At 44.7% G+C, this 24,795-nt stretch overlaps 1 protein-coding gene across 1 annotated transcript in view; it reads left to right on the top strand.

The window, feature by feature from the left end:
• The window catches only part of efna5b (ephrin-A5b), a gene marked incomplete at both ends in the record, with an annotated part of 141,501 nt that extends 122,887 nt beyond the window's left edge, over positions 1-18,614 (top strand). Inside the window, 3 exons of the mRNA XM_080738318.1 lie at positions 13,673-13,735; positions 15,179-15,259; positions 18,487-18,614. Coding sequence (XP_080594444.1) covers positions 13,673-13,735; positions 15,179-15,259; positions 18,487-18,614 — 272 coding nt within the window. The remainder of the gene's footprint in view (positions 1-13,672; positions 13,736-15,178; positions 15,260-18,486) is intronic.
• Between the last annotated feature and the right edge of the window lie 6,181 nt (positions 18,615-24,795).

Raw genomic sequence — 24,795 nt, 5'->3', positions numbered from 1 at the left:
GATTCTATTCAGATTGAGTCGGGCCTGAACAAAGCAATAATACATAATATAATTAATACAAAATGTCACGGGGGCTGTTCTTCGCCTTGCAACACTCACACGCACGCACGCACGCACACGCACACAACAACACATAAACGTTATCCACACAACACACCATCGCTTCACGCAATGGAGGAAAAAAAACGCTTCAATTGTGTCCCATTTTGATGATCATATGAGTTCACTTTGACACGTTTCATGTCATGTCCATCCATGCCTCTGTTCAACTCTTTGACTTTTACCCTCTCTGTCTCTATCACTGCAGCGTGCTGCGTGTTGTCTGCTTCTCATGGTGCCTGATTTATGATTAGTCGTATGACTGTGTGGCGCACAGAACATTAGATTTCCAAGATCAAACTGTGTCCCTCCGCGCCACATAGTAGGATTTGTAGATCAGGCAGGGGGCGTGTACTTGCAAGAGCAAAGTAGAGATGGGATTTATGGCTCTTTGAAGTGAGCCGGATCTCTGGGATCCGTTCCTTTCAAAGAGTCGTTCAAAAGACTGGCTCATTCGAGTTACTAGTTACTTTTTTTTTTTTTTTTAAGCGGCCTGAACTCTAGACTTTTGCGGCCCGAGGGGAAGGGGGGAGGGGGGGAGGGGGGAGTGGGGGGGGGGGGGGGGGGTAAACCGGTTGGTGGGTAAACCACCGCTCAGTTCACACGGGTGTGATTTTTTGATTTGTGGTAGGAATACAGCAATTTATAATTGTGTTATCTAACTGACAACAGTCTCCCATTTTTGGGGCACTAAATACAGAACAGTGAAAACTGGAGAGCCCTGCAGATATATGGAGGATGAGAGAATTAATCGCCGCCACATCTCATAACTTTCTCTAAGCGAATGACCTGAGGGAAAACGAGGGATGAAGAATGTGCCACGGGTGTCTTGATTGATTTGGTGCCTGTGTGTTGTAGATGAGAATTAGGATGTCAAATTATATTCCGGCAGGCAGAAAACGCCGGCTAATGGTGTTTTTCACCCTTCCGAGTTCGATGCGGGTCGAGGGCTGATTTGTTGCATCTCTGATCAAATTAGAGAGAGGAGACAGTGCTCTGCTGTCGTCTGCTTCAACAACAGAAAACGGCTTAATCAACGCTAGCAAAGACGCGCGGAATTCGCCCCAAATTGCGGTCATAATTCTTCATCTTTGTGGTGCTGTCAGCTGGCAGCTCTCCGTCTGACGCAGGTGAATTGCACAAGGGGGCAAGAGGAAAGCTGCAGCATTAGCCCTTTCTGGGCTGCATCCAGAGGCTTTCTTTGCTCTACAGGTCATTTTTGTTTCAGATGAGACAAACAGAGAGAGAGAGAATGCGAGAGAGAGAGAGAGAGAGAGAGAGAGAGGCCAAGTACAGAGAGCTTACCGAGCTACAGTAAAAGATGCTAAATTTACCGCCTCCGGGAAGATGCAGGAAGCAATTTAATGCTGGGGTACATCTGCAAGCAATTCAGCAGAAAGCGGCATTAGCGGCGAGTGAGTTATGGACGAGAAGTGTCCACTGCCTTGACAGACACCGCTAAAGACAGGATAAAGACGGACAGAAAGGAGCACTTCCCCAAAGTTCAAAGTTCGCGGCGCATTCGCAGCTTAAGTGAAACTCTTGATCACAGAGCGCTGATGGCAGCAGCTTTTTTCCTAATATGGAGAGAATCGGCGTACGAGCGATTTCAAGCCAGGGTGGAAATCCAATATCAGCGGTGGCGGGCTGCGAGAGATGAGTGGAGGAAAGTGGAGGTGTGTGTGTGTGTGTGTGTGTGTGTGTGTGTGTGTGTGTGTGTGTGTGTGTGTGTGTGTGTGTGTCTGTACGTGCGTGTGCGGCGAATAGGAATCCGAATAGCTTTGGGAATCGTCATGCAGCGGAAAAGACTGGCGATTGCAGAGATGTTGCTCTCGTACTCATCTTGTTAACCTGCACGTTCTATTGCCACTCACAGAGAATGCAATCAATCATCACTTTGTCTCCCACACCTGAAGGATATCGTTGTTGTCGGGTGGAAACCTTGTATATCCAAAACCGTTCGTTTTGGTATTTATCGTTTTAAAAATGAACTAAACTAATGAAAACAGCCGATCTACAAGCACACAACGCCTCGCACCGCGAGGCGTTGTGTGCTTGTAGATCTGCTGTTTTCACTACTTTTGTCCGACGGCCTTGCACGAAGGATTTACTTTGTGAAAAACGTACACATTTTAAACTTATTATATGAGATACAAGGTTTCTGCCCGACAGTTTCTGCGGGGCTGTACGTCACTGGAAGGAAGGGAGAGACAGGGGGAGAGCGTCCCTCGCCAATACAGAACCGACCAGAGCCAGACCGGGGACACGGTCCCCACACACGCTCCATTCATCAAAGTGAAGCATCTTTGATGGGACATCAGTCACTCTGCCGCGTGTCCCGTGGCCAGCCTTTAAAATGCAACACCGGGGTTTAAATTGATCATAAGTTATAAGCCATCACCCAAGGAAATCTCTTGATATTCATAAGGCTCCATTTCCCCAGACCCCCCCCCCTGACAAGGTCTAAAAATAAGGTCTTCTAAGGCCCTTCCTCATACCTGGGCTTATTGCGCTACCGCAGGCATAAAAGCTCTAGTAAACTCAGAATACAGCCCGTACCCATCCTGGGCTTTTGAACGGTCATAAATCTGTGATGCGCTGAGCGGGCCACCGCTCCGAGCACCTCTTAGGAGAGGACGGCGGCGGCATCAGCAGCAGGAGAAAACAACATTAAGCGACAAATAAAATCGAGGCAGGGGAACAGTCAGTAGTCTGTATATGTTGTTCGGGGCACGGGGAGGAAGTTGCTAATAATGACAAACGGCCAATGCGGTTTCATTTGTAGTATCAGTAGGAAACAACCTGCGCGCAGACACCGTCATAACTTGCCCCCGCCATCCATTCACATGAATAATCAGGCCTGTCATTGCCACGCAGCAACAATCCAACAACGTTGGAGCAAGCGTGACAGAAAGCCATATTCGTAGTACACTCCAGGACACACACGTGCGCACGCACACACACACACACACACATGTGCGCACACACGCATGTACATACAGTATAGTCATACATATCGTGGTTGTCGGGTGGAAACCTTGTATGTCCAATACCGTTCGCTTTGTATTTATCATTTGAAAAATGACTTAGAATCGTGAAAATAGCTGATCTACAAGCGAGGCGTTGTGTGCTTGTAGATCGGCTATTTTCACTAGTTTTGTGCAGCAGTCTTGTATGATGAAGCAAGGCTTTACTTTACCGAAAAACGTACACATTTGAAACTTGGGAGATACAAGCTTTCTGCCCGACAGCGACGATATGCAGGCGCATTCTTAAATGCATGATCATAATCGTGATGGATGGATGCATGTTTCTCCATCTCCCTTGCCTCTGGATTCTCCATCATACCTCGTTTCCCCTTTCATCTCCTAGATCCCCTCCCTGGAATTCTGGGTCAGTACACGCTGCTCAGCTCGTCCCCATGCGTGTCATTCACTGTGTAGCCGCTGGCCCCGAGTTGCTGCCATTTATACACACGCAAGACACGGACACACACACACACACACACACACACACACACACACACACACACACACACACACACACACACACACACACACACGAACAATCATACATGCAGGTGGTACAAGTACATCCACTCTGACGTACGGATGCACATAATGCCGGAGCGCCGTTTGAACATGACGGGCGACCCAGCTGAACCGCTCCCCAAGGGGTCTCTGGGATTCCAGAACTCAGAGGAAATAAAAGCTTCTAATGGCCCAGCCCTTGATGATCCTCTGGGGTTTCTGAGGATCACACACAAGCACGCACAAACACATGTAAAAATAAACCGAAAACAGTTGGCCAGGGAGCCGGCGCGTTGGCCGGTTTTTCGCCTAATCAAAGGCATGAGGTAAGTAATGGGACTCTTGTTGACAGCCTTGTGAGAGCGGGACAAGGGAGAGCAGGCTCTAATCCATCTAGGCCTAGAATTATTGAATGCTTTGAACTATTGAAAAATAGCAGATATACAAGCTCACAGCGCGGCACAGAGTGCCGCGCTGCGAGCTTGTAGATCTGCTATTTTTGAAAAATCATGAAGATTTGTGCAAATTTTTGAATATATATATTGTTTAAAGGGAACATTTGTAACTCAAATATTTGCTTCTATGGGGGTCCCTGATACAATATTTTGAGATGGGGGTCCGCGGCCAAATACCTATCATTTTGGGGGGTCCTTCTCATGAAAAGGTTTGAGCGCCGCCAACATAGAAACACATCTTTTTCAAAAAACCTTAGAAGGATTCAGAAGACACTTATAGAATCGGGTCAAAATATTCAAAGAATTGCACACATTTTCAAAGACCTACAGATTGCATATCTGCAATTTTTTAATAGCTATAGCATAAAATGATACGCAATAGACGTGTACTCCGGTCTAACTGGGCTAATCAACTCGCTGGAGTTTTACCACCAATAAAGCAATCATGGCTTTGCCCACAGCAGAGCAGAATGTCGCTGGGTTCTGTTAACGCCGTGAAGATGTCAAGAGATCAGAGAGAAGAGGAGGACAGACCGGGGTCTGTGTTGTCACACAGACCAGAGGACACAAGGCTCCTCTTGGTCTGTAATGATTCATGCATGGAGCAGCTGCCTTCAATGGCTGATTATGACTCAGGATCAGACAGTACGGGACGACATGTAAATCCTCTTTGAAGGCGTTGGCTGCTAATTAATTTAAAAAGTCGTGCGTTTTGGAGGAAAACAACAACAAAAAAATAACGAGAGCCTATAGCGCGACCACCCACACATGTTCGCGCCCGCACACACACGCATACGCGACTTTCCGACTGCTATTGTGGCAGATGCCATACGTGCTGTAATTATGTCTCTGTCTGCATTGTGATTCTGTATTCTGGGCTTGGTTTAAAAGTAAAAAAAAAGCTGAAGTAGCTCTCAGCAATAGAATATCCAAATCAATTATACGTTGAGTCGTAGCTATAAAGTAATTACAGCAGATTTGTGGATTTTCAGTCTTCAAATGCCCCCTCGTCATTTTCAATAAGAATGTGTGATAGAGTGCCTGCCATTGTGGTCTGTGAATGAAAAGAATGTAATTTAATGTGTACCCAAATAATGAGAAACGAATAGGGAGGAACACGTTTTAGATGATTGTCTTCATGTTTCAAATATTTTGTATTAGTTTTTACTTTAAAGATGATTGTCTTCAGTAAGTTTCACTGGGTTTGTGCTACCCCCATCCTTACCACCCATCTCTCTCTCTCTCTGTCTCTCTCTTTTTGCTTTTTCATTCTTAGTTGTATATCGTCACTGTCGGGCAGAAACCTTGTATCTCCAAGTTTCAAGTTTGTACGTTTTTTCACCAAGTAAAGCCCTGCTTCATCATAAGACCATCGCACAAAACTAGTGAAAACAGCAGATCTACAAGCACACAACGCCTCGCGGTGCGAGGCTTTGTGTGCTTGTAGATCTGCTATTTTCACTAGTTTAGATCATTTTTAAAATGATAAATACAAAACGAACAGTCTTGGACTTACAAGGTTTCCACGCGACAACGACGATATCTTCTCCTTTTTCTGTATCCCTCCTGTCTCTCTAACTGCAGTACTGCCATGACAATTCTCTCCGTCTCTCCGTCTCTCTCTCTCTCTCTCTCATTGCGTGTTAACACTATCACAGACGACGTGAGGGGGTGAATTTGGTTCATTTCTTTTGGCAACGGTTAAAAGATGCAGGGAGAGTGCAAAAGGCCAGCTATCAGCAGGGGTTAGAGTTCACGTCGTTTCCCCAGCCTGTTTGCATGCTCTCAACCCCTGCCTCCCCTCTCTCACCTCCCTCCTACTGCGCGCTCGCTGTAGTAGCATCTGGTTAATGGTCCTCCTCCCAGGATTGGCTCTTCCATCTCTGCGGAACACACACACACACACACACACACACACACACACACACACACACAAATAATAATGTCTGATTTATACTTGGCCGCGCATCGTGTCGTGCATCAAACATAGCAGATCCACAAGGTCACAACGCATCGCAGAACTAGCGTGTCACGAGCTTGTAGATCTTCTATTTTCGGTGCGCGACACCGACACGCGACAAAGCATAGATCGGGTTTCGTGCTCTGCAGTCTGCAGTTCAGCACTTGTGGGTCTTTTAGCTTATTCTTCCATTCAGAAGGCTTTTCAAAACAAAAAATTCTTGATAGAAAAACACTCTGCCGAGAATTGACTGCACCCACGCATTGTACTGTATGTTGCACAATTTGAGTGCAAATGTATTTGCACTCAAAAGGTGTGTGTGTGTGTGTGTGTGTGTGTGTGTGTGTGTGTGTGTGTGTGTGTGTGTGTGTGTGTGTGTGTGTGTGTTTGTGTGTGCGTGCATGCATGCGTATGTGTGCACGTGTGTGTGTGTGTGTGTGTGTGTGTGTGTGTGTTTTCATGCACAAGCTTGTGTGTATATTATTGCGGCCGGATGATCTTGATGACAGAGAAACGGGGGGTCTCGCTCAGTGTTCAGGTTCACATACACTATACTCTCTGTTGAGACCTCAGTGGAGTCTGTCCAGCTGAAAGTTGTGCATAGTGTGCACTAACATTCGCTTTTTTGGACTGCTATCCATGCCCTAAAGCCAAGGAGCAAATGATAATGAATCCCAGCAGTCATCTCTAAACGTGTACGGAATAATTGTCTCCTGGATGCTATCTAGATACGCAATTAGGATATCTAATATGTAATTTATCCCATTAGTTTGATGGGAAAAAGTTTTTTGCGCGCACACTAGCCTGCGTGTGGGCTTGCACTGCACGTGTTTGTCTCCATCCCCCTGGATTCCACTTTGTAAACTCAAACTAGGTTTGCATGCAGCAAGGTAATCCTAGTGAATCAAAGACAACAGAGCCAGAGGGCTTGTTTTTCAGCGGGCTGGCATGAGGGGACAGCTAGCTGGGAATGGCATGACAGAGAGTTGCAGGGCATTCAGATTTAACCCGTCCCATCCTAACAAACGAGCTGGGATCAGGGACTTAGAGGGACATTATTGAAGGCAGCTGGAGTGCAAAGGAGATGGGAGGCAAGGCATGCTAGCATTTTACTGTCTATTAATGCTGCATCTAGTCACATGGCAGCATACAAATAAGGAGAAGAAATTAAAAGGTTGTTCGGTGAAGGATAGCTGTCACATAAAATATTTTGTTGGTTTGCTTAATCCTTGTTTTTATGAGCTTCAGAATTGATTGATATGTGAAAGAGGACGTTTTAGATATCATTGATGTCAAATGGAACAAAATGTTCTAAACTGTTACCTTTCAGGATTCAAAATACTTTTGATGCTTTGTGACACTGTAGTATGATCAAGTATAGGCCATTAATTTACCCCCAAAAAAGAGAAAATATGGAAACAAAAGGTTTCTGCCTGACAGCAATGATATACATCCATGTTGGGTTGTACAATGGTAATAGTGGGACAATAGAGCTCTAGGAAAAGCTCAAACATAGTTTTCATGACGTTCCTGCCCACTCCTGTCCTGTGGAGACTACGGTTTGACTCCTCCACGGCAGAGTCGTGCCACTGCGGGGTCAGAAACAGCGCTGGTCACGTGGTTCATTGTCACTTTACACCTCATAGACTTCAATGCATTTTGTAAACTTCCGGTTCGCCGTTTGTCGCTATACGCCAATAGATGTGTGCGTAGAAGACCTGGCCCCATGAAGTGAACGGGAGTGACGCAACTCTCCGTAGGTAGAAGGCTCTGCTCCATGGTGCGTCTTGCTTGATGGCCTAATGTCGCACACCTGTGTGTCTGTGTCTCTACTGAAGACGGGCGTGTTGTGATTGCATCACTTATACTCAAACTGCGATGCCTTCTTTAGTCAAGCCAAAAATGTGATCCTACGGTGTTGTTGTGAAAGACGGGGCTGGAGTTACGGGACACACCATTTGCCATGCCAAGATGCTCTGTGCATACTGCATAAACATCCTTTTGGCTGATGGTTTCTTTCCTGTGGAGACATCCAGATGATCATATCACAGCAGAATTTTATCTGTGTGACTTTCAGTCTTTAACAATTATTTTAAGCCAATTGTCTCATTTTGTTCGCTAATCTGTGGTATTGCATAAAGCCTTGTGGTTGTGTTGGAATGCCAAAGCCTGGCAACGGTTCACTGACCGTGACAGCCCCTGCAGATACCTCTGGATTTCATCTCAACTCATGGAAAATAACAGGCAAAGCCTCTTAGACCAGCTCAATTGACTTACGCAGAGGATATATCTACTGTATCTAGCCTTGTTGCTATGGCTCCTGAAATTATAGGTAGAATTAAACAAAACCAATTATCTACTTAAACTTTAACTTTTCATTGCTCCTGTCCCTCCGTTTCATGTCCTCACATATAGGGGACGTGCTGTCTGATCTTCTATTGCAAGCCAGAGGAAACGTGTTATCCAGATAACATTACAGTTGTGAATGTGGCTTGGCTCGGGCTGAGATTGAAACAATACCGTGCCTAAGCCGCACTGAGCCCACCTGTTTGTTCTTTTGTAATTGGATTCTGCTCCATTCCATTTGCCTTAATGCTGCTGCATAATGCAGTGCACTGAGGGGACCGGCCATTACTGGCCAGGGGACATGGGTCGGAGGAGTAACCCAAGTCGCCCTCCTGTTTTCGGGCCATCTCTTCGGGGCTCCTGCCCTTCAAAGTGGCTGGTCGCCCGGGCCAGACGGATTGATGGCTGAGGCTGTGGGCCCTGATGGGAACCAGAATAGCAGGTGTTGATGTTACGGGCTGACAAGAACAATAAGCTGGCCCGCTGCAGCATGCTAATCCAAAATAAACGGGCACTGGTGCGGACGGCTAGGGTTGGGGTGCCTCATGGAGGCCTGAGAATGCAGGGCAGCTACCATGAAAGGAATGTGGTGCTGAAGCTGAAGCTCTTTTGTAGCTGAGAATATACTGCTGCTGCACACCTCTACAGTAGCTATGCAATGTTTCACTGTTGCTACACTACAAGCTCCATTTTATCTCCCTAACTTGGCTTCAACTACATTAATTAGCGATGCAGATTTGATGTGTTAAATAGTGTAGTCGCAAGGTTTACACTTATTACATACATACTGTATTTACTGCCTTCCCAAAGAAACTTGGAAAAATACACAAATTAACACGGCTATTGAGGCCATACTGCGCAGCACAAACGAACAGTGAACCGTTGTTCACTGTTTGCGAACGTTAGTGTTTCTGTAAAATAGCCACTATTTCTCTTTTGTGTAGGAGGCGGACAGCCTGTTAATGAGTGGCTGAACATAGAAACATCAGGTCGGCCCCCTGACTGTCATCGTGGCGGAGCCTTCCACATGCTCACTGCCGTTTTCATCAGGCCCGTGCTTCTCCTTGATCAGCTGCCTCTGCTAAGTGGCTGGTGTCGATAGCCGTGACTCTGCTCTGCCCACACCGGTGATGAAGATAAGACATCTGGAGATGTGTGTGTGTGTGTGTGTGCACGCGTGTGTGTGCGTCCGTGTGTGTGTGTGTGCGTGCGCGTTCGTGCATGTTCATGCACAGTGCAAGCGGACAATGACATGACTTAACGGATGGAGAGAACGGGAGGAGAGGGCAGTCGAGTGAGAGAGAAGTAGGGCAGTGTGAGAGGAGAGGAGTGATGTAAACTGTGCGCGTGCGTGGGTGAGGGAGCGAGGGAGGGCGGCCAAGGTTCATTAGAGTGTCACCGGCTGCCTCCGCACCAAATTAATAAGGTTCTCTCTGTCTCTCCCTCTCTTGCTCCCTCTCCTCCTCTCCTCTTCCCCTGCATCTGCTGAATATGAGCGGAGATGTGCAAAAGAACATCTGATCTCCAATCACCTCAACCCGCGCACACGGCTTAAAAAGCAGATTACAGCTGATGTACCGACAACATTAAAGTGGCCACGGCTGGGGTCGTGAGGCGAGCGAGGCAGCGAGGGCTGGAGAGGAGGCGGCGAAACGAAAGACAGACAGAGAGAGAGAGAGAGAACATGCGGTAGGCCGCGGAAGGGCGCTAGGCAACAGGGGGAGAGAAAAAAAAGAAACTAAACGAAGGGGAGAGAGGAGTGCGCAAAAAGGAAAGAAAAGTACAAGCCAGAAGGAATAGATTTCATCTCTCGTCCGTCTCCTTTCCCATTGTCAAAATGAACACGTCCCCTGGCTTTTCCACTGCCTCAACATGTTTTCCCTTTGTCAAACCAAATGAATGCACGGGCACGCTGATTACATGCCCAGAGCACCGTGTGCACAGAAACTGTATGAATGTTTTAAAAAACAACAACACAGACAAGGAGAGATGGGGGAGCAGTTAAAGCCAACGTGACTAGACAGTTCTGTCCTGGAAATGTGTTGGGTTTGTGTGTAGGGATGGGACGATATGAAAATGTCATATCACGATTATTGTGACAAAAGAAATTGCGATTTAGGATATTATCTCGATAATCAAAATCCATTATCCTGGGGCCGAACATTTGCCAAAAAATAGCAGATCGGTTATTTTTTGGCAAAGACATTTGATAGAGAGTGAAAAAAAAGACTGTATACTATCAAGTACATACATATTATAAGTACGTTTTACTTACCGTATTATAGAGGGTTTAAGTGGTACTAGATATGCAGATCGGCAAAAATGGTGAATTGATCCCAGTGCATGACGGAGGACTATATCACGATAAATGAAATCTCCACGATACGATTATCGCGAGTGTTTTTTATCACGATAAACGATAATATCGCGTATCGTCCCATCCCTATTTGTGTGTGTGCGTGTGTGTGCGTGCGTATGTGCGTGCGTGCAGCGAGGGCACCGTCTTGCAAGTCATTTGAGCTTTGATGAATGGATCTGGCCATGCTGACAGAAGAGCAAAGAGGGGACGCAGCTGGGAGTGGAGGGAGGAAGGGGCTGGGGGCGGGGTGGGGGTAGGTTAAGGATCACTGCAGAGGAGTTGACAGATCCCAAATGGTGGCCCTTGGAAATGCTTGGCTTCACTGCTGCTGCCAGGGGGAACGGTCCACAGAAGACACAAAATGGTGCCCAAAAGACAACTTTAGTATACAGTAGTAACGGCTGCTCTGCTCTCAACGGTCGTAGCGAAAGAAAGAAAAGAAAAAAAAAGATAGAAAAACTTCAAACGTAAATTTCGGCTGTCACGAAACGAGTGTGGGAAAAGGCGCTCGGAGCTGCTCCCCCCATTTGATATGGGGTCCTGACACGAGACGGCAACGTGTATTTTTAAACCGTGTTCCCTGGCCGTGATGGATGGGGTCTGCGCACAGAACGCGGCCCGACTGACTCGTGTTTGACCCCAATCCTTGTCTACAGGAGACGGCACCTGGTGCCCTCACCGCAACGCCATTAGCGGTCAACCACACAGGCGTGTGCACACGCTTACGTATATACAGTACACACACACGCACACACACACATACACACACACACACACACACACACGCACACACACACACACACACACACACACACACACACACACACACACACACGCACAGGGGTGTCGCACCAAATTCTGGGCCCTGTGTACAAGGATTCACTCACAGCGCGGCACCGAGTGCCGCACTGCGAGCTTGTAGATCTGCTATTTTTGAAGTTTTTGAAGTCTTTGAATGTTTTAAATCCTTCTGAGGTTTTTTGAAAAACCTACGTTTCTATGTCAGTGGTGCTCAAACATTTTCATGTGAAGGACCCCCAAAATGTATATAAATATGTATATGGCCACGGACCCCCATCTCAAATTATTTAGTTCCAGGGACCCCCCAGAAGCAAATTTTGAGTTACAAATGTTCGCTTAAAAAGTACATATATTCAAAGATTTGCACACACTTTCACGACTTTTCAAAAATAGCAGATCTAGCTCGCAGCGCGGCACTTGTGACGCCCCTGCACACACACACACACACACACACACACACACACACACACACACACACACACACACACACACACACACACACACACCCATGCACACACAGTCAAAATGCTATAGACACAGACGCAAACACCCTTCCGCGGTGGATATTTTTAGGGGACTGGAGGATGCAGCCACTGTGGTTGCTAAACCTCTGCATGCTGCCGGCAGACGCTCAAGAGATTCACACCCCATGGGTCTGACAGGAAAGGAAGTTACTTCCTGACAGCAACCACAAACCGTGTCTGTGCATGCACACACACACACACACGCACGCACGCACACACACACACACACACACACACACACACACACACACACACACACACACACACGCACACACAAATCTCAAGAGTCCATGTCTTTTTGTCGAAGAAATCAGTGCGTTATGGAACAGGTCATCCAGGAACATACCTACGAGTTTGTGTGTTCTCCGACTGTGGTTTTTGACATGGCACCTACTGTACCTATGGCAGCTACATAGCAGCCATGATCAGGTGTAGTGTCTTACCGTTCCAACAGTTTGACTGTGTGTAGCAGAGCTCTCTGCTTGCCCCATGAGACTATGTCCCAACACATCTGTAAATGCTTTGCCGGTATCAGTGGTGGAGAAGAAGTACTCTGTTTTTTTTTGTTTTTTTTTACTTAAGTAAAAGTATCAATACCACAACGTAGGAATACTCTGTTACCAGTTGAAGTTTGGTATTGAAAAATTTACTTGAGTAAAAGTCCAAAAGTTTTGGCGTCAAAATATACTTATGTGTATTTATATTTGTGGATAAGAGTGAATATTGATGACAATATGGGGGAGAGTTGGTGAAGGGGAAAAAATAGATGGAATGTATACTTGCTCAGCCTGTCTGACATGAATAAAGATATTTAAAAATATCTTTTTGGCAACGCTCAAAAAAAGAAAAAGAAAAAAAATATATATATATATATATACTTCAAGTGTCAAAATTAAAAGTACTCTTTAATATATCACCAAAATGTACATGTATAAACTTTTTTTTCCTTTTGTAGCAGATCTACAAGCTCACAATGGTTTGCGTTGTGAGCTTGTGGATCTTTTCTTTTCATATAGCCATAATATATAGGGCTGAAGTGGTTAATGTATGTTTTGTAAAAGATAATCAAAATCTTGGAACTAGTAGTAGTAACTAAAGCTCTCAAATAATTGTAGTAGGAGTAAAAATAAAATATTTTCCTCTGAGGTGCAGTGGAGTGGAAGTATAGTTTCAAAAACCCGAAATACTCCAGTAAAGTAAAAGTACCTTTACTCAAGTACAGCACTTGAGTACATGTACTCCGTTACTTTACACCACCAACACATCTGTAAATGCTTTGCCTGGATGCCATAATTCGTCAACCACCATGACTAACCCTACCAAATCCACTTAAGAGTCAGCATGACCGTAATTAAGTATATGGGCGATTTCTCTCTCTCTCTCTCTCTCTCTCTCTCTCTCTCTCCCTCTCTCCCTCTCTCTCCTCTCCGGAGACAGACTGAGGGTTGAAAAACATGTCTCGGTTTAAACTGTTGTGCAGAAATGAAAGTATGTTGAACACAAAGTGACCTTGTAAGTGAGAAACAAAAAAAACGTAATTCTTTTATTTGTATATCTCTCTGAGTCCTGTGTAACACCCTGATGTGTTTGTTTTTCAGCCTCCACCATCTCTGAAGGGAGGAAAACGTGTCTGAAGCTCAAAGTTTTCGTCCGACCAGCAAGTAAGACTTTGGCATTCGAACGAGGCTTTTTGGAAAAGCCTGTTGAATTGTGTCTGAACGGACAGAATGATGATGTTGACGTGTCTTATCTCTTTGGTTACTTCAGTGCCTCCTGAATGACCTCTTGCTTAATTGTTCAACATGTCCCACTCATTTGTCACAACTTGCTTTTTACCTGCTTTTGATATGGACAAGAAAATAATTTGACCAAACATTTTGTTGGAAACATGAACAGTATCATTTATATCACTGGTGTTGGACAGAAACCTTGTATCTCTGCATTTACTTCATTTAGTTTTGTTTTTAATTTTTTCTTCATAAATCGATACCCTATTTTCTACTTTGTCGTATGACTGTCACAGAAAGGGAAAATAGTAGATCTTCAAACTCTCAAACATGTCACATTTTGACACACTTTTATTTGTATAGCGTTTTTCCAAACATCGTTACAGAGTGCTTTACACACATGTGAAAAACAGCAAACATCAGCGAAAGAGAAAGAAAAATACGAGAAAATAAAAACATTAAAACCGCATTTGTAGTCAGCCGATAAAACCAGTGAAGCAATCAGAGCTGACCTAAGCACATATCCTTAGGAAAAACACTTAACATACAGATGTGTTTTTAAAAGAGGACACTGACTCTGCTAGCCTAATAGATCCAAGGGCAGGGCATTCCAGAGCAAAGGTGCCCCGGCCGCACTTGTACTATTAGTAGATCTGATCTGATCTGATCTGATCTGAAGATTTCCACCTAGAATGGCTGGCACAAAATAGGGAAGCCAACGATGAAAGTGGTCTCTCAGTGAATTTGAAATTTATATAACTAATAATAAAAGAGCAGGTTACTAAATAATAAGTATCGTTCCATCCGATTAAACACATGCTCTTTTTTTTCCATATCCTGAAGGGTAATGATTTTGGACACACAGTACAAGGTTTCTGCCCGACCGTGTTGATATACAGTATATCGTTGTTGTCGGGTGAAAACCTTGTATGTCCAAAACCGTTCGTTTTGCATTCATCATTTTAAAAGTGATTTAAACGATTGAAAACAGCCGATCTACAAGCACACAACGCCTCCCACCGCGAGGCGTTGTGTGCTTGTAGATCTGCTGTTTTCACTACTTTTGTGCGATGGCCTTGTATGATGAAGCAGGGCTTTGCTTTGCGAAAGAACGTACAAATTTGAAACTTGGAGATACAAGGTTTCCACCCGACAACGACGATATATTATTTACAGTACACATTGAGTAAAGATCTTTTACACTGCATACTTCATGTGAATGTTGCCATGAGCTTTGTTGCTTGGAATGTTTGATTTCAAGGCCGAGGGTGGGAGGGGAGGGGAGGTCAGAGGGGAAGGGGTGGGGCTTCAAATGTCACTAACCTATTTGGCTTACCTCTAATGATCTCTTACTCTCCCTATGTTCTTCTATTGTAGACAACTGTGTGAAAACTATAGGCGTACATGACCGCGTTTTTGACGTAAACGACAAAGTAGACAATTCATTAGAACCACGAGGTTAGTATGGCTTCCTGCTCCTATGATTCCTGACATTATGTTTTCCATGCATCTGTTTGTCCTCCTTTTTTCCTGTACTCCATTTCTCTATGAGCCGATCCCTGCTCAGCAGCCCCTCTCCTGCACCTCCTGCTTGCTTATTGGTGATTGATCCCATCCTCCCATTGCATGGTGATAAATACGTAACCGCATCATGCATTTCTTGTCAAAACTCACAAACGGCTTTGTTCTTTGTTTTTTGTGACCCTCTTGGGAATGTGCAACATTTTCCAAGTTTTTTTCTTTTCTTTTATTTGGTGTCGGTAAAGTCGTTTACTACAGTGGTTCTCAACCTGTGGGTCGGGACTTATTTTGGGGGGGGTCGCCACTCGCCAGATGATTAGCTTACTGTGAAACTGTTTTCTCACTCAACAGTAAACAAACCAACATACAGTATAAGTGTATCCACCTGTTTCCGCGAGAATTTACTGTAGCATTATCTGCGGGACACTTCCGGTTAACAGCAGACATACAAGCTCACGTGGATACAGGGTATCTGCACATTTCTAAAGTGAAAATGTAAGGACTTTTAAGACCCATTTAATACCTCTAAAATAACACAATTAACATTGGCTATATTGTCAAATATTGGGGGCAGAAATTGTGAAAATAGCCTACATGCTCACAACGCCTCGGGCGTTGTGAGCATGTAGATCTGCTATTCTCACAATAGAACCGTGTTATATAAAATGTAATGCCTCAACTCTTAGTGCTCGTCAGGATGAGGGGGTCACCAGTTAAAATAAGATTATTGTGGGGGTCGCGGCCTGAAAAGGTTGAGAACCACGGGTTTACTACACAGAATGTTGTCGCTTTAGCTTGCCAGCTTGCCTGCTGCGCTCCCTGTCATTCCCATGTAGACAAACTGTTATTAGTCATTTCATGGCATCGCTTGAGCAAATGTCTGCTGCACTCCGAACGACATGGCATTATTAGGGCTTCCTACAACATGAGTCTAACCCCAGCCACTGAACTGAGACCCCCCATGGCTTCCACATGCTGCCTCCTCACTCCCCGGACCCCCAACCCCCCCACGTCCCCTCGGACTGAAACTACACAAACACTGCCTCAATGGGAACATACATCAGCAACTATCAAATACACATCAAAAGCACATGAATCACTTCAAACGGAGCTTTTTGAAATGTATTTGACACGGCATTAGTAATTATAGCTTTTTCCCAAAATGTTTTATTTTTTTTTTATTTTTTTGAGAATATGACATTTTCAGTATTTATTCATGGCAGCGGATTGGCCTCGAGTTCAGGGTTTATCACGAGCTGTCACCTCACTGATCGCGGGGGTGTGTGCGCGCACACACACACACACACACACACACACACACACACACACACACACACACACATACACACACACACACACACACACACACACACACACACACACACACACACACACACACACACACACACACACACTCGAGTGCACTTGAACACACATGCCACACACATGCACACATGTACACTTGCATACTCGTAACACTGGCACATACTGTACCCACATACTGTACACACCCACCCACATTCAGACACACGCACGCACGCGCACACACACACGCACGCACGCACGCACGCACGCACGCACGCACGCACGCACGCACGCACGCACACACACACACACACACACGCGCACACGCACACGCACACACAATGCACATGGCTTAAGAACATGCAGGGGGTTAGGTTGTGATTTATTAAGGCCAGATCCCAGGGCAGTTTGGGAGCCTGTGACTTGCCTGTCTGTCGTCCTGCGCTCCACAAGCCTGTTTTTCTCCTCTCTCGCCTGCTCTCTCCTCTTTGTGCTTGCTCCTCTGCCTCTCCCCTCCCGTCTCCCTGTGTGGCTGCTCCTCTGTGTGCTCCGCTATACCTGCCTGCTTCTGTCCACGGGTGTCGCACCAAATTCTGGGCCCTGGGGGTACAAGGATTCACTGCGTTGTTGTGTGCTTTAACTGTTGAAAAATAGCAGATATACAAGCTCACAGCGCGGCACTCGGTTCTTGTAGATCTGCTATTTTTGAAAAATCGTGAAAAGTTGTGCAAGTCTTTGAAGGTTTTTTTTTTTTTTTTTTTTGAAAATGTCAGTGGTGCTCACACTTTTTCATGTGAAGGACCCCCAAAATGATATGTATTTGACCACGGACCTCCATCTCAAAATATTTAGTTCCAGGGACCCCCAGAAGCAAAATTTCAGTTACAAATGTTCGCTTAAAAAAATACATATATTCAAAGATTTGCACACATTTTCATGACTTTTCAAAAATAGTAGATCTACAAGCTTGCAGCGCGGCACTCGGTGCCGCGCTGTGAGCTTGTATATCTGCCATTTAAATAGCTAAAGTATAGAATAATTAAGCCCCCCCCCCCCACCTTGGGCCCTAGTAACTCAGTCCCACTTTCCCCCCCCTTGTGACGCCCCTGCTTCTGTCTGAGCTCTCGCCTCCTCCCCGAATCCCACTTCACATAAACGTATCCATTCACCTCTTATCTTATTTCATGTGTACCACACATTGTGCCCCCTGAGTCTGATTATTATTCACATGTCCGTGTCCATTGAGATGTCCTCCACTGCCTGCACTTAATCTGTTTGTCATGTGTGCCGTGCGCGGTCAACCCTTTTCCCCATGGGTACAGCAAAAACACATTTGCAGTGCATAGGTAGGCTACTGATGGCGAAGCCAGGCAGACAGAGGACATAGCTCACCTTGTGTGCAAATTCATAATGTCTCTCACAGTGAGAGCGCTGGCTTATATAGGTTCACTGTCCAGGTCACGAGACAAAACAAACGCTGGGCCTGGGTTTCAGTTTACGTATCCTGTTTTAAGAGAATTTATGAGTACAGGCCCGAACAGCTTACTGCTGCCCAGGAGTCAGCATATACAGAGGATCAGCTTACTGTCTTATATGGACTAGAACAGCGGTTATGCATGCCTCTTATCTGCTGTCTTACATATTACACTAGGCAGTGATAGTTATCACAAGAGTAAGGGGAATAGTATTATGCTGTAACTTGACAAATGAATTGGTTACTCTTAATAAAGGGCTTGTCGATACCGTTAGCATTTACTGCACACCGTTACAAACCATTTGAATTGTAATCATTCATAAAAAGACCTGTGTGCTATAAATATTAGTCAATCATTTTTTTCCCTTGTTCTTGTTATCTTCAGACGACACCAGTCATGAATCGGCTGAGCCTTCCCGAAGCGACGCAACGAACGCTGCACCACACCTGCGGATAGCAAGTCCACTTCTGGCCGCACTGCTGGTCTGCCTATCAACACTCTTCACCTTATAGCGCCTCCCTCTCTCCTGGAGGGGAATTACACCCGGTGCGGCCTGAATCTGCCCAATGCTGAGGTTGCAGGGACAGGGTGGGATTCTGGTGAAGTGAATGGGGATTTACTGTAGATGGGACATCAGAGTGGGCTTCTCAAGGATCCCTCTATATATTTTTTGTTTTCATATAATATTTAAGTGGTCTTTCTCCGTCTGTGAGTTGAAAAAAAGAAAAGAAAAAAAAAAGCTGACGTTGGGAGTGGGAGAGACAGTTCCCACTCTTTAACCTCCAACTAAGATGCCAAATCCCTGTTTTTTGACACTTAGTGATTCTTGTTTTCCCGTGACTTTTGACATCCCTTTACGTCATGCCTATGCCATGTCATTGCAGCACTGATATTTACACACACTCACCTGCACGCACGCACGCACACATATGCACATACACACATGCGCACGCGTACACACAGTTACCTGTAGAAAACAAACCTGCCACTACACTAACAGTCTATGGCAGTAGCTCGTACTAGGTTGTAAACCATAGCAGCAGCAGCACGCTGTAGGAAAGTAAAACATGCTAGGTTGTAGAAATGGTTGTTGCACAAGAAGATTCAGATAGTTGTCATTGGGATTCCCCCAAGAAGCCTTTCCACCATCACCTGACTGGGTGTAAGGCTTTCCTGTGCTCCTCTGCTTCATTGAAAGACAAACGCAGGTCATGAGAACACACGTGTACGTCCGTCGATTCCAGAATGCCTTTGGTTTAACTTTCTAAATGATAATTCTCTTTATGGTTACAAGGTCCAGACTAGGGTTAGGACGATAATCGATATTATCGTTTATTGTGATAAAAAAAGAACACTCACGATAATCGTATTGTTGTGATGATTGTGATATCGTCCTCCGTCATGCACTGGGATCAATTCACCTTTTATTTGCCGAGCTGCATATCTGGTACCACATAAACCCTCTATAATTGGTAAAAGGTACTTATAATATACATACTTGATACAGTCTTTTTTTTAACTCTCAATCAAATGTCTTTGCCAAAAAATAGCCGATCTACAAGCTCACAACACGTTGCGTTGCATCGCATTGTAAGCTTGTAGATCTGCTATTTTTTGGCCAATGTTCCGCCCCAGAATAATGGATTTTGATTATGGCGATAATATCGTAAATCGCGATTTCTTTTGTCACGATAATCGTGATATGAAACTTTCATATTGTCCCATCCCTAGTCCAGACAAAGCTAGCGTGCATTAAGGAAAGAACACACTTGCCAGAGGGAGTTAAATTGCTTAAAACAGCCTTAAGCAACCTGTGGTCGCTCTGATGAGGGCATCTTGTCATTAGACGTCTTGTAGTGTGCAGAGCGTGCCGGCCCGCTCAATAAAACATTTCAAGGCTCTCGACTCCCACTGACTCACAAACAAAGTCAAATTAAAACTTTCTCAACAGACACTTTGTGGATAGTTACTGGGACTGAAGATCAATGTCTTTTGAAAGTTGATCACGCAATTTCACAGCCACACTTACTTGTCATTTTATGCTTTGTTCGCCGAGTCAGTCTGTAATTGCTCTTTTGTTCTAGCGGAATATTTGACAGTAATAACAACACTCGCATGAACGTATTGCGTCTACGGCTTTCTCGTTGTCTCTTCCAGTTGCCGCTGAAGTTATTCAGATTGTGAGGAAAAGGAAAGAAAAAAACTGATGGAAACGATTCGACTTAAAATATTTTAAACATCACACTCACTGGCGCTGCTAAACGCCGCAGACATGGTATTAGATATTTTCATCTCTCTTTTTTGGAGATGGATATCTTTTTTTGAGGGAGGATTATAATTGTGGTCTTGGGAAAGTACAGCGTGAGTATCCGTGAGCGCACATTTCCGTGAGCGTTTCACTCTCGAGCGTAACCACAGCCTTCAACTCTTAACCTCATGCTCATCAAACATTAGTCAAATGGTCCTCACATGCAGCAGCACACAGCGCCATGTCGAGTGCAGCCGACAGTCTCTGCAATGCCGGCTGGCACCATTAGCCTAACTGACACGTAGCCCCAATCAGCTGAGAATGTATTATGTTAAATGGATAAAATAACCTTTCGCGTCGAGGCTAGCGCACCGTTCAGTTTAGTTTGGCGAGGGTTTATGTTAGCACTCGCATTCACCGTGAGTTCGCCGTGTGATAATGACATTCAGTTTCCTTCAGCTTCCCACAGACCCACGCAGCACATTTGCATAATGGAAGACATGTTTTTTTTTTTTTTTAATGGGAGGACTTTTTGACCCTTCCCCCCCCCCCCCGCCATCCGAAAAAAAAGAAGAAAAGACAAGGAAACGGACGGACACATACACAAATCAAGGTTGTTGAAAAAGGCTTTCCCTCAGAGCCGCCCATTGTGTGAGGAATGGGGAACCGATTGGTTTGGAAAGGTAGAAATAGAAAGAGAAATAGAGGAAGAAGAGGATCACAGGAGAGATTGCGGTACCCGGGCTCCGGCTCCTACTTGTGTTACCGGTTTAAGTGACTCTTTAATGAGGTTCAAAATGACAGGCATGCGGACCCCATGTTGTGGCAAGGGGAGTTATTTCTGGTATTAAAAATAGATGGTGGAAGGCTTGGGGGGTCTCGGGAGGGAGGTGTAGATTTCACCACGGGGGGTGCACGGGAGGGAGGGAGGGGGTTTAAAGCGCCAGTGACCTTGCAGTTGGAGAGGGTTGGTGAGTGAAGGAGACAGGATGAAATGAGCGAGAGAGATGCACTGAGACAGAGAGAGAGAAAGACATTGGTAGGTAGGTTGTTGTGGGAGCGCGTATCAAGACAATGCAACACTAAACAAACAAACAAACAAACAAACAAACAAAAACCACAGTTAGGCTGCATTCACACTAAAGAGTGATATACCCTCTCCTTGTCCTTTGAGAATGAGGGTGGAGGAGGGTGTCGTCCAATACATTCCCTATGGAGGTCACATGGTTTCATGCCTCTTCCAAGCCCCTTGGCTTGAATCAAGGTTGATTTTTAAGCCAAGAGGCTTGGAAGAGGCATGAAACCATGTGACTTCCATAGAGAATGAATTGGACGACACCCCCCCCCCCCCCCCCTCATTCTCAAAGGACAAGGAGAGGGCATATGACTTTACTGTTTGCAGGAAGCCTTAGGAAATTCAGTCCAGGTCAATCTTAAAAAGCATATTATACTGTTTTGTTTTGTTCAGTTTGATTCCTCCTCCCTCTGCCCCCCCCCCCCTTTTTTTTGTCTGCTTTTTCTATTTCCCCCCCGAAGAGTTGTGTGTGCTTTTGGCCATTTGTTTTTGTACTATGGTAACAATGCTATTATAGTAGAATAGCAGCTCAGCTTTGGGGGTCATAGGAGATGAGGCCATTTAATGAGGTACTAATATTCAGGAGATCACCACAGGGAAATGAGCGTATGACTCTAAATGGACGCTTGTCAGCAGAATAAAGGCTAATTTATACGTTGTCGCAAGACCTTGTTGCTCGACAAAAATGACATGTTTTCGACGGAAAAGAGTGTAATTTCTTTCCCCCCCAGTTGAAAATCGGTCACTTTTGTATAAATTATCCTCAAACACTATACTTTTCTCAGAAAACCAGCTTCAATTGTACTCTTATAGTCACCGATATTACTCTTTGTCATTATTGCTCTTATATTACCATGGTTTATTCTGTACACACCCTAACCTGGGAAATGAGGATCTACTTTTAAACTGGATACCGTGTATCCTGAGGTAGTCGACCATATAACATGTAGTGTTAGGGGTTAGTAACTGTTTTTTGTACCTTTCTGGAGGGCAAAAAGAAAAATAGAAAAAACGAGACACTTCATTGTTAAAACTGTATAATTATTATTATTGTAATGATGATGACTATTATTATTATTAGCAAAACTTCTTGATGTAAATAGTGTTTGATATTAAAGTATTAATTTGGTTCTTATGTCTTTTCTAAAAAAGAAAAAAAGAAAAACGAATATGGTATTATCTCTGGATTTTGCGGAGTGTATACTGTCCTTAAACATTGCATTGTGTGCTTTGATCCTCAATGCCTAACGATCCTTTGAGCTATCACTGAGTTGGAAGACCTGTGGGAGCTGTGCACATGCCCGTGTACAGAATACTGGACTTTTTAGCCAAACGAGGGCCTCACCTGTAACATGTTTCAAACCCAATCACCAAACTTCGCCATCTCTTCACACAAGGATCCATCGGGAAGGACAAGTCATGGATGGACTAGACCGGACGGTGTATTTGTGCTTTTTTGCCTTCGGTGTTTGAAAGCATGTTCTGCCATGAGTGGACTGTTGGCTTTTTAATTGAAGGATCTTGCCAGTTTCATAATGTGGCATGCGCATGAACTTGATAACATGTAAAAAAAAAAAGGAAGAAAAAAAAGACAACAAAAATGTTCAAAAAAGATGAGTGCTTTTCTTTTCACACGTTAGTGTTATGTTTCGTTTTTTTTTTCTTTTCTGTTAAACTGTGTTAGATTTTCTGACCACTATCATGTCTTGTGTGTCTGCATCCCCATTTGAGAGTGGTGTCATTAAAGCTGTGTAGTTGACAGACAAAAATGTACATAACACAAACCTTTGTTGTGAAGTAAACGGTGGGGGTCGGTCATTTTATAGTTGAAAAGAACCTTCATAGTTTTTTCCTAAGAATGACTCTTTCTGTACCCTTCAACTGAATTCATCCCATGTAGTGGCAGTCTGTCTACTTCTATTCGTTTTCTTCTTTTCTCTCTACTAAAAGAGGTGTTTGAGTGTGTGTGTGTGTGTGTGCATCGGTGTGTGAATGTATTTCAGTGTGAGAATTTGCTGTGAGAGAAAGTGCGTGTATATAAGCGTGTGTATGTGTGTGTGTGTTGTTGTCTCATTTGCTGTTGCCGCAGTGAATGGGAAGCGGCAAGCCCTCTTTGGCAACGAAGAGTGTTTCCCATGCCTTAGCCCCCCATCCCCAGCCTTCGACCACAGCCACTTCCACTCTGTGTAGGAGGTACGCTCTCTGCCATTGTCCTCTTACACGGAATGGCTGCTGCTGGCGTCTCACAGAGGCCACGACGGGGCCTTTCCGCTTTTCTCTCTCGTTTTAAACACTTGTCCCACCGGGTAGATGTCGGTCCTGGGCACAGTTTAAGGCAGTGTTTCTCAACCTTTTTCAGGCCGCGACCCCCAAAATAATCATAATTTGAACTGGAGACCCCCCCACTCTGACGAGCACTTAAAGAGTTGAGGTTCTATTGTGAAAATAGCAGATCTAGCATGTAGATCGTCTATTTTCACAATTTCTGCCTCTAATATTTGGCAATTTGGCCAGTGTATAATTTGTCATTTTAGAGATATTAAAAAGTCCTTAAATTGTCACTTTAGAAATGTGCAGATACCCTCGAAACTTTATGTTGGTTTGTTTACCAGTTTTTGTTGTTTGAGTGAGAAAACAATGTTGCACATTAAGTTAATCATCTGGGGACCCCACGCAAATCGGGGGTCCCGACCCACAGGTTGAGAACCACTGGTTTAAGGATTATCGCATCCCCCCTCCGGTTAAATCTTATCATTGATCCAGGATCTCTGCTCTTCTCACCAGCTCCCCTCATGTGCTGAGGAACGACTTGTTAATGTGTTCATGAGTCTGTGTCCAGTTCCATTCTGCCCGTGCTTCTACAAGCTCCACCACCAAGCCACACCAACCCCCCGACCGCCCTGCTTTCTCCCCATACCGCCTTGAAACCCCCCCCCCCCCCCCCCCCACCAACCCCCACGAATTCGCCCTGGCAGGGAATCATTTTTGTCCTGCTCTTTTCCAGTATATAAACCTGAACAAAACAAAACAAAAAAAGAAAAAGAAAAATCCAACAGTCTGTATTTGTATATACACGTGTCTGAGCAAGTATGAATAATATTAATAAAAATGGAAATACATTGCTTTGACGGGTGTATCGCTGTCTTTGCTTTTCGTTTGACTCACTTGACATTGGGAGGAGGGACAACAGACACTTAAACACAATACATCATAACAAACCTTGCCATATTTAAGTCTGATTTATTCATTGTGTGACAGTGTCGTTTTGGCAAAAAATAGCTGAACTATACAGTACAGCTCGCAAAGTGATGCATCATGAACTTACAATACATTTGAAACATTTTTAAGCTTTTTGAAGATGTTTGACTAA

The sequence above is a fragment of the Nannobrachium achirus genome (assembly GCF_963921795.1).
Source record: "Nannobrachium achirus genome assembly, chromosome: 12".
NCBI classification, from domain to species: Eukaryota; Metazoa; Chordata; class Actinopteri; order Myctophiformes; family Myctophidae; genus Nannobrachium; species Nannobrachium achirus.
Note: the sequence above shows the minus strand (reverse complement) of the source record. Positions and strands in the feature narration are given on the sequence as shown.